Source organism: Leuciscus leuciscus, assembly GCF_965113295.1.
Source record: "Leuciscus leuciscus genome assembly, chromosome: 9".
Taxonomy (NCBI): Eukaryota; Metazoa; Chordata; class Actinopteri; order Cypriniformes; family Leuciscidae; genus Leuciscus; species Leuciscus leuciscus.
This window is the reverse complement of record NC_138733.1, coordinates 33,557,602-33,569,164: the sequence shown is the minus strand read 5'-3', so window position 1 is coordinate 33,569,164 and position 11,563 is coordinate 33,557,602. Positions and strand designations below refer to the sequence as shown.

Below are 11,563 nucleotides of genomic sequence, written 5' to 3'. Positions count from 1 at the left end.
ATAAGAAATAAATAGTCAAAATGTTCAGTAAATGTTCTTCTTTGATGTAGTTTATTATCAAAGGCTAAATTGACAATATGATATACACTTATGACAGAATTATAGTGCATTATAGAAAAGAAATAGAAAAAATATCTTTCATATAACTGAGATACAGATGTACAAATACAATATTACCAATAAGAACTTTCAAAACTTGCTGTGTCTTTCTTAAAGAAGGTTGACTTTATCAGTTAACAACATCTAACATTCTAAGCATATGTTTATTCCCTTTACAGATTTTACTCTTTTTAGGTGTGTAATAAAATGATACATAAATGGCTCTTTTTCAATACCCGTTGATATGTAATTTGAGAATGGATAGTCAAAACAGATCTGAACGTTTCATTTCACACAATAGTATTTTAAATGTTCAAATATTTAAGGTGTATAACCTTGAACTATAAGAGCCAGATTAAGCAAAGTATTGATCATTTCAAACTGCCTGCTTGTTAAGTGTCTGGCTCCATTACGGCATTTCTTTTACATTAATCTCTGCTAATGGAGTAACAAAAGCTCTAACAGAAATCTCACAGCATTTTAATGATAACTGATATGAATATAGGGGGTAGTGTGTGGTTCATTTAAAAAAAAAAAAACACAACAAAAAACACTAAAGCAATGAACGTGAAACTTTACAAAATGTTAGTAGAAGATATGAAGAAACGACCCAACAATATACTAGTACATATAATACATTTGTTTTCCACTCAAATACAAGGATAATAAAATATTTTAACAGGCCTTTCACACCAGGCTCTTAATCTCATGCTTTGAGTCTGTTCTTTTACGAATGTCCGCCTAGAATTTCCTCCAGGTTGATGTCTTTCATCCAGTCATCATTGCTCGAACCTGATTTAAGCAGGGAGTCGATGAAATCAGAGTCTGCGTTTAACCCTGGTACCGTGTTATCATCCTCCGGTAGGAAGTCAAAGGTCAACCGGCCTGCTCGGTTGTTCTGATAAGTTGCTGAGCTTTGGCTCAGCCCTCCAAATGTGGACGGGCAACCCTGCTGTTCGGAGGAGGACTGGGTCAGGCAAGTCACCCCAGGCAGTGGGGGTATTCTAGACTGACTGGATCTGGGAGCAGAGCTTCTGATCGAAGGGTTTATGGGTAGCAGGCTAGAATGAGGTGCCACCTGGTTCGGTGGGCAAATAGACCTCGGAGGAAAATTAATGTCACTTTGTGGGGTCACTGTATTAGGGAGCCTTTTGACATCTAGTCCTGGTAGAGCTCCACTCTGTTTGGCACTGGTTGCCCAGCTCAAAGCAGTGTCCATCCTGCTGGTATTGGTGCTCATGTCACCCAGTCTTTGCCCCAGCAGGGAGTCTTGACTGATACTGGTCCTCGCAGTGCTTGATCGAAAAGTGGCACCCTGGTTGTTTGTCCCATGGAACTGAGGCTTGTTTTGCTGATGCACCATTCGGATCAGGCCGCTGGGTTGCTGTCGTAGCTGGTTTGCACAAGCTTGAGGACCTGTGGGTCCTGAATTAGGGTCTTGTCCAAGCGGAAATCTTCTCTCTCCTGAGGAGGGCACCATCTTAGTACCCTGTCCACTGGGCAGGTGGCATGATAAAGGTTGGATGTCACTTTGGTCTGAGCCATTGCCTGTTGAATATGTATTAAAAAGAAAATGGTGGTTTAAAATTCTGATATACCAAGCAATATCACACTGTAAATGTCTAATAACTGAATTAAGGTTTGGTGTGGTTCCTTAATCCAAACCTGAGTTGAATTAATCATACTGTATCATCAGCATGAGTATAATTTATTTCATTTACTTTAAAGGTAGTTCAATCATGACGACTCTCTGAATGGTTTTAGCATGTTATTGAATATGACAATGTTAATGTATTTGGTCTTGGTGAACTAGATCTGTTACGCTTCTGCAGAGCAAGTATGGACTTGCTACTGCTAATAGATACACAGACACACTCAGTAGTGTTGTTAACCACCACGCAAATGCGTAGGGCCCCGCAGGTTTGAGGGGCCCCCTGCTGACCAAGCAATTAAATCAATTGATGTTACAGCAGCGCTGTTGACCTCAGTAATTACATAAACATTGCTTCCGTAACCAAATTCAGAATGATCAGCAAACAATGTTTGTATGTGAATTATACTAAGTTTATATGTGAATAAGCCTAAATTAAATCTGCTCGTAATTTAAAGCACTCGTGTCTCTTCTTGGATTAAACTGCTCGATTCACAATTCTTAATGGACATTTTGAAGCGTCAGAGTTTCAATGGAGGGACCGAAATCTCTGAGATTTCATTAAAATAGGCTTTCTTCACATTTGTGTTTCGAAGATACACGAAAGTCATATGGGTATTGAACGACATAAGGCTGAGTAAATTATGGCATTTTCATCTTTTGCTTGAACTAACACTAACCAATTCGGCGTGCGGCGCCGTGCGCGCTTTGGCGCTGAGCCAGAGACAGACGCGCTCAGTACTTGTCATGTATCACAACTGTGCAGTTTTTTCTTTTCAACAACAACAATCGTTTAATTTAGGTTTCATTTAAATACACGTAGGCCTAATACTAGCAAACAATTTATATTTAGTTTGTAAAATACACACTGATGTCTATGGAAGCGGCAATTAAAACTCTTCTAATTTGACACCGTGTTTTATTCACGTCAGAAATACATTCTGTAGGTAACTAAATAGTTTACTTTTATTGTTCTACACAGTTCACTTGCCACTTACTTTCATATCTTTTGGGAGAAGTGGATGAATTTGCATGTTCTCTACGCTGAAGAGCAAACTATTACACGGCGGTGCCGATCACCCGTTCTCATCTAACATGATCATTATAAAAGTGTTTAAAAGACAAAATACAATCACAAAGGCATATTTGAGAATCGGAATATCAGATTTCACAACAAGAAGACAAATATTCAAGCTAAAACCAAGAGGTTTATTTTCTCATAGCTAAATGTATAGCTAATATTGAAGACAATGGACAAAATGAAGGCTCTTGATGAATCCAAAACCAAGAAGGTTTATATCTTAAAGCTTAAGGAGCAAGAACCAAAGTGTAGACAATTTTTGTCATGCAGTTTAGAGTAAAATAAATATATTTTTTAAATGGCTTACTTAATTATATTAAATATTACTGTTGTGCAATTCAAAGTAAAATGTAATGTAATGTTGGGGAGTGAGGTGTGGGGGGCCTGAGATCCTGACTTTGCTTGGGGGCCACCAAAATGGTAAACCCGCCCCTGGACACACTGCTGTGAGCATGTAATTATAATGCATATTATATGACATTAAAAATAAAACCCACACCTGAGTATAAGCTAGGCTGTTGAGCTCCAACTCCATTGCGTGGGTGTTTGTAGTCAGGTGGAGGTCTTGTTAGATGACGACTGAACTGATCCTGTTTCTCCTGAAACATTTACAGAAAAAGGACATCATTTAGAAGTTTACGAATAAAAACTCCAGATTACGACTGACCAAATAGTCAGTGGTCATTCATAGGATCACAAGTGTAGGGGAGACTGGGGCTAGTTGTCACTCAGGAAAGTTTCACAAGTGCTGTAGAGCATCTAGCAATAATGCATTGACCAACTAAATTAAAATAATTTAAAGCCCACTAGCGTTCAAAAGTTTGGGATCAATAATATATATTTTTTTTTTATAAATAAAATTTTTATTCATCGTTAAACTGGTCAAAATTGACTGTAAAGACGTATAATGTTACAAAAGGTTTCTATTTCAAATAAATGTAATAATAATAATCAGAAATGTTTCTTGAGCATCAAATCATTAGAATGATTTCTGAAGGATCATGTGACACTGAAGACTGGAGTAATGATGCTGAAAATCCAGCTTTGATCACAGGAATAAATTACATTTCAAAATATATTCAAGACAGCCATTTTTCAAACTGTAATTATATTTTACAATATTAATGTTTTTAATGTATTTTTTTATATTTTATACAAATACAGTCTTGGTGAGCATAAGAGACTTAAATACAAATATATATATATATATATATATATATATATATATATATATATATATATATATATATATATATATATATATACACAGTATATATATATATATATATAAACAATTGGTAACACTTTACAATAAGGTTCATTAGTTAACATTAGTTAACTACCTTGGTTAACATGAACTAAGAATGAACAACACTTCTAAAGCATTTATTAATCTTAGTTAATATTCATTTCAACATTTACTAATACAATATTCAAATCAAAGGTTGTATTTGTAAACATTAGTTAATTCACTGTGAATTAACATGAACAAACAATGAACAGCTGTATTTTTATTAACTAACATTAACAATGAGCAATACATTTGTTACAGTATTTATTAATCTTTGTTAGTTCATGTTTAATACATTAACTAATGTTAACTAATGAACCTTATTGTAAAGTTTTACCAAAAAATCTTACTAACTTTCGTTTCGTTTCGAACTGTAATAAACAGGTAGGGTTCAATAGTATTTTCTGGCCATGACTTTAAGGTATGTGACGGTGCATGAATTTACTTTTATTGAGAAAAAAAGAAAAAGAAACCTCCCCTGAGTAAAAAGTTTTTTTTTTTTACAGTATGTTGTAAAATGTATTCAAGGACATTTCCAAACTTTAGCACTCACTGTATCAGCGATGTTGTGTTGCGGTTGGCCCAGTTGTCTTTGAATGTTCTGGTCTTGGCCTGGGTTCTTCTGCTGAGAACTGAGACCTGGAGGCCTCTGCTGTTGAGCCTGGCCTGTTATATCTGCAGGACGCCCATTCGCTGGTAAACGAGGTCCTGGTGATATTCCCTACAAACAGAAAATGTGTTATCATCTAAACTGCACATCAAACTGGCCACTGCATTAAATCCAACTGTGATTGAACGATTAGTCCACTAGAGGGAGAGCTTTGTTTACGATGAGTCTGATGTTACACAGTCAATGTTCACATGTGACTTCCTGTGTGTGTGGTGATAGGGATTTTCCATAGCCTTTCCCACACTGTTGTATCACTTGGAGAAAACACGTCCATGACTATCCATAATGGGGACATAATGGTACCAAAGGGAGGGCAAATTAGTCAGAAATTCTCAAAACATCCTGTCGTTTTTAATTTGCCTGCAGTGACACATGGACTGTAAATAAATGCTAGCTCTTACATTTAGAAAGCGCTGTATAACAGACTGTTGTTTAAACATGTAAACAGCAGTTTTAGGTTTTAAATCACTGGAATTTTGTTAGATTGCCTGGTCAATGAGGCTCTCAGGGCTAGCGGTTAGTGAGAGTTTTTTTTTGCATAGGCCTACAGTAGCACAGGTTTACTGTATGACTGATAGTCGTGCTCAAGCCCTGCTGCACTCTTATGAGAATGATCCTATGGGGCACAACCCAATTGCTGCCAGCAAAGGACAGATTAATTCAGCCACAGGGCAGAGGCACGCAATAACAGATCATCTCATAGGCCTACTTATCCCGTTTTTTGCACTTTGCTGAAATGCACTCATACCGAGGCTGTGATATTTCATGTTAGTTTCTCTTTCAAAGCACTGATTAAATGGTTGCGCGCTGGTACTTCAGCCGTGAAAAACTAAACTTGGACGAGAGCAGAGCACTATTGTAATCACTTATAAAAACAGACACTGTTATCGGTTTCACTGTAGTATTAAGTAATACTGTTTGTATGTACTAACTAACAGGGGCTAAACAGAGTACAGGATTGTTTTGCGCACAATTTTTTTTAATGTTTGTGAAAGTTCCACCATCACAATGCAGTAATATATTTTATATATATATATATCAAAAAGCACATACTCTGTTCAAAATGAGCCTAAAATGTTCAACAATTAGCCTTATTAGGAATAGTCCTGATCCATTTTCAAAAGTTTATTAGTTAAATTGTTTTATTTATTTATTTAGTTTTTTATGTGTTTTTGCAAAGTAATAGTTTTGTTATAATATAATGTTTAAATCCTATTTGCCATGGTTGTGATTTACTATTTTTCATAGTGTGTTTTTGGATGAATTGTATTAAAACCAGTTAGTTAAAAGTCTGTTTGACAAGCATACAAAAATGTATTGTCCACCTTTTTTAATTAATCGATGATAATAAGTGAGATTTTGATTATATTTCGAACACTTAACAAGGAAATGTCCTCAGTTTCAATTTCAGATCCTTGCTCCCCGTAACACTTCCACAGCCGCTGACAAGATTTTCTGTCATTTATGACACAACGCTTCTCTGGCGTTGTTGGATTTTTCCGACAATCCGTATTTTCACTGTTATACGGTAGGGGACGATGTTAATGATCTTCTGAAATACTACAGAATGTCCAGATCCTGAAGAAGCAGACAGAAGTTGCTTACACACAAGTAAGCTAACGTGATCACCAAATATTCAACAGCATATAAATCAAATTTAATGATTTTTTTATAAAACGCTGGCGCGGAAAGAGTTAAATTGGTTTTTCAAAGTTCATTTATATCTTTAAAAAAATATTAAACAGTTATCAAATATAGATTAGCTACCATAAAAATAAACAATTTTATCGTTTGCCAAAAACTCAATTCCCAAGAGTTCCTTGAAACTTCCTCGATTTTGCTAATTTGCTCTATCATTCAAGCAATATTTCACCCCAAAATTAAGATTCTGTCATTATTTACTCTCCGTCATTTCATGACACAATTGCATTCCTGTAGCTCAAACAGTAGCGCTAGCAACACCAAGGTCATGTGTTCGATTCCCAAGGAATGCATGAGCTGATAAAATCTATTCCTTAAATCCTAAGTAGGTTGCTTTGGATTCAATGGATAATGCATTAATGTAAATTCCAAACCTGTATAACTTTATTTGTTCCATAATAAACCAAAGGAGATGTTTAGTTCAACTCCAAAAAGGACCATAAAAGTGTCACAGCAGTCCACTTGTGTGCTATATTTTCCCATAGTACAGACTGAGTCATTTTAGCTTAAAATCCGACATAGCTCTCAAATCACATTTATGCTCACACATATTCAAATATGTAATAAATGTAATATAGAGAATGGATTACTTTTATTTGTCACTGGCCATTCATTGGAATTATGTTCCATTATGTATGGAAAAGAGCAGCTTGAACATTCTACAAAATATCTCCTTTTGTGTTCTATGGAAGAAAGTCATGCAGGTTTGGAATTACATGAGTGTAAATCCTGACAGAATCTGAGAGAAAGTATATGTCGCTGAGTCAGATATGGGCTTTCTGGCAGAAACTCAAAACTATTACACAGTGTCATACATTATAACGAATGTCTAGGAAAAAGACCATTGCACTGAACCAAAAGTTAAAAGTGACAATTTTGTGTCAAATAGCTTCAGCAAATTGAAGAACTTAAAAAGTTTCTCAGATTCAGGGTTGTTTATAAGCGCCCGGATCTCGCATGATCATCTAAAACTGCAAAACAGCAGAGGCTGAAGGCTTCTGTCCTCAGCAAACTCTGTTTGAGAACGTCAGCCCAAACGGCCAAACACAATGTGTATACAGTGTCAATCACAGTGTTGACACGAAACATTTCCCAGGGCAGAAAGGATTTTACTGAAACCCCACTGCGTTACGCGAGGCTATTAATTTGAGAACAGATGTCTTTAGGAGAGAAACTCCCTCTAAAGCCTCACTCAAGAGGTCCAGAAATGAAAACACTAAAAGAACTCTTCTGTCATGGGAGGAATTCCACAGTAGACCACAGAGACGGAAGAATACGAGAGTGTGCGACACAGATTATTCAGAGAGAACACTTTCTAGAGATACATGGTTTCTTAGTGGATCTCATAGATGCCACATTCCCTGATGGATCAGCTCTGGGATGCCTGATAATTAATGAGAGGGCGAGCGAGTTCAGTCCGGAGTTCTGATAAGCTCCTTTCACAATGTAAAGATGAATCTCTTCCTGAGAAAATTGCTCTAAAAATTTAAACTTCGGAAGAGGACAAGAATGTGACTACAAATGTGGCCAAGGAGTTATGTAGTTGCTAAGGTGTTCTAAGGAGGATTTTTTTTTTCTAGGTCAGATTGCTTAAAAAATGTACATTGGACAACTGGTACTGAGTGAGATATGCATCTAAATCTAATATTATCATTAAGTACATTTACAAATTACTACAAAATAACATATAGACCTATTTAATAAAAGTTTTTTTTTTTTTTTTTTTTACTGAACTAACGACTAAACCTTTAATACTAAAAAAAAAAAAAAAAAAAAAAAAAATTATACAGAAAGATGATAAAAACTATAATTGTCAAATGTAGGCTGTGTAGTGATATCCACCAAGAGGATGTGTGACGCATAATGATGATAAACAAGACTTTTAATAATCACCAAGAACATGTATACAACACAACAAACCAGTAAGATTAATGAGAAACCAAGAACTGACGAAAAACAAAGTCTTAAATACACAGAGGATAATCATTAACGGAACTGGGAACAGGTGAGGACTATTCAGAAACCATAGCAACTAATAAATGACTAGAACTAAGGCAATGACAACGCCAATGAAAACTAAGGATGCGTTTACACGACAACGATATTCTTAAAACGGAGAAGTTTTTCCTTTGAGTTTTCCGCATACAGACGACATCATTCACACAGATCCGCAAAACGACTAAACATGTATTCTGCTGCCAGGGCATTAGATGGCGACAAAACACTATGGACTGAACACGTAATACGCATGTGCATGACATCATCGCATGACATCATCGTCTTCAGAGATTGGCGTTTTTGTTGTTTACATGGAGACCGTTTTCAAAAACTTGCACTTTGAAACCTGTTTTCAGAAGTTTGCGTTTGCAGGCACCCAAAACGCCATTGCCGTGTAAACAAACTGCAAAAAAACGCATAAAAAGCATAAAACGCTTAAACAGCCCCTAAGACTAAAACTAAACAAGACATAATAGAACATGCTCAAGCCCCTGCCCCTTTTATCTCAAAATGTATTGTGCTCTGATAAATGTAAATAATAATAATTATTAAAATAAATATTATAATAAATAACAATACACTTATACACCATTGCCACCAACAATAATAATACAAACAAATATTAAATTGCGGAGGTGAAGTGGTAGTAGGCGGAGTTTCCTTTGCAGCGCTATGTACGCAGCAGTTCGCCGCGAGTCTTCAAACTGCACGCAGGTAACATTAAGCTAATACGGAAAAGTTACATTTATCCTACCATGCTACTGTAAAAGTTGCGGCAGCATGTGAGTTATGCTTAACAATTATAAAAGTATAACTCAATTTCAGCCGCATTCTGAGTCTGACAATGCCATTCGTTTTTATCCAAGGCCATAGCAAGTGTTATTAGCTTGGGGAAATACATCAAGGAAATTTTAAGTCCATGTCCAGCTCTAAATTGTAAGGAATTTATATATTTGATTTCATAGTACACTTTACAATAAGGTTAATTTGTTTATTATTCATATTTACTAACATTAACTTATCATGAGCAAAACATTTGTTAGGCTACTGTAGGCCTATTTGTAATTCTTAGTTAATAATAATAATACAACTTTTAGTTGTTTGTTCATGTTATGTCACAGTCAGTGCATTAACTAATGTTAACAAATACAACTTTTGATTTGAATAATGTTTTAGTAAATGCTGAAATTATTATTAACTAAGATTAATAAATGGTGTAGAAGTGCAGTTCATTATTAGTTCATGTTAACAAATTTAACTAATGAAACCTTATTGTAAAGTGTTACTGATTTCATGATAGCTAACACTTTAATGAATACATAACATTTATAACATCAACATAACTAAACATGAATTCCTCATAATTACCTACTTTGATTCTCAGTTTTGTTTGGTAAAGTAAATAATATTTAGTAATATTATCATCATTTCCTTATTTTTGTTTGATGTGTTATGCATTCTTATTGTATCAACATCTTTTCATTGGTAATGAAGAGAGGCTCTCTGACCTACTGCTGCTCTCCATCGAGCGAGATATTCCAAATAATTGTGAGGAAGTCATTAAAATATATAAAAACACAACAGACAGACGGGTACTGCTCTAAATACAGGAGATTTATTTAAAAAAATAAATGTTTTTTAAAAAAGTGCCCTTTTTGGTCCTTCCGCCCCTTCCCCGGTGGAGGTCTGTGCACGCCACTGCGTGACAATAATAGTATCTTAAACTGGTTGGTATAATAGGTTTATGAAACTATTATACCACAAAATAAAATAAATGTACTTGCTCAAATTGTTAGGTGGTGTAACCATCAAATATTTTATATGTGTGTGTGTGTGTGTGTGTGTGTGTGTGTGTAGTGTGTGTTGTGTGTGTGTGTGTGTGTGTGTGTGTGTGTGTGTGTGTGTGTGTGTGTGTGTAGCCTATATACACATTTCAATGCCACATGTCATTTCACTGTCTAAACTAACTTTTTCATTCAAATTCAAGATCAAATTATTCATTCAAGATCAAACTATATGATATTTTAAGAGACTTGCTTACTTGACTTGAAACATAGTTAGGGGTCTCTATGATATAATTTCCTGTTTAATGTTTTTTCCCTGCATGTTTGTTGGTCGCACCACATTTGGCAGACAAAAGTTTTCAAATAAACAGTGTAACGAGAAATAATAATGACAAATCACAGCAATTAATAAGGTTCTCTTTCCAATAATTTTATAATTGATGAGGCCTTTTAATCAGGCTTTTTAATTTTTTTTTATTATGATATCAGACAGTCGCACCAGCCTGACATTTTTTAATCTATGTCCCCAAAAAATTATCAAAATGTATTTTAATCCAGAAAAGTAATTGGTAGGTCAAGAGGTACTTAAGTCATCATAAGTATGAATTGCACATTTATTTAGTTTTAACATTTATAGATACACTGAAAAAGTAGGTGTAGAAACCATTTTCACAAGTAAATTTCACAAACAATTCCAAAGATAGGCATTGAATAAATCCTAAAATTTTCAAGTAGAAAAACTGAAATGGTATTTTATACTTCAATTATCTTTGTTTTATTTACAACTTTAAAAAAAAATGTTTTTAAAGTGTAAAATAGCATCACTTTATCAACCCATAAGCATGCTTACTAAAGCCGAGAGAGAGAGAGAGAGAGAGAGAGAGAGAGAGAGAGAGAGAGAGAGAGAGAGAGAGAGAGAGAGAGAGAGAGAGAGAGAGAGAGAGAGAGAGAGAGAGAGAGAGAGAGAGAGAGAGAGAGAGAGAGAGAGAGAGAGAGAGAGAGAGAGAGAGAGAGAGAGAGAGAGAGAGAGAGAGAGAGAGAGAGAGAGAGAGAGAGAGAGAGAGAGAGAGAGAGAGAGAGAGAGAGAGAGAGAGAGAGAGAGAAATGCCACGTATTTGAATAACGTAAAGCCTCTCATCACATTCCACACATGCTAACATGGTTAAAGTGCAGGTCATATTGTTGTAAAATGCTCTGATGGTGACGACTATGTCCAAAACACAGAAAAAAAGGGGTTATTCACTTCTGTTCAGGTCTATTCATTACATCTGAACTCCTCCACTAGTCG

At 35.4% G+C, this 11,563-nt stretch overlaps 1 protein-coding gene across 3 annotated transcripts in view; it reads right to left on the bottom strand.

The window, feature by feature from the left end:
• Window positions 1–32: 32 nt before the first annotated feature.
• The window catches only part of maml2 (mastermind like transcriptional coactivator 2), a 74,961-nt gene continuing 63,430 nt past the window's right edge, over window positions 33–11,563 (bottom strand). For 2 of the 3 annotated variants that reach the window (XM_082180629.1, XM_082180628.1), the window contains exons 4-6: window positions 4,664–4,843; window positions 3,331–3,427; window positions 33–1,647 (exon numbers count right to left, since the gene is read on the bottom strand). In XM_082180629.1, coding sequence (XP_082036755.1) covers window positions 827–1,647; window positions 3,331–3,427; window positions 4,664–4,843 — 1,098 coding nt within the window. In that variant the 3' untranslated portion in view covers window positions 33–826. Of the gene's footprint in view, window positions 1,648–3,330; window positions 3,431–4,663; window positions 4,844–11,563 lie in introns of all 3 variants that reach the window. The other variant, XM_082180630.1, reaches the window with a different exon arrangement.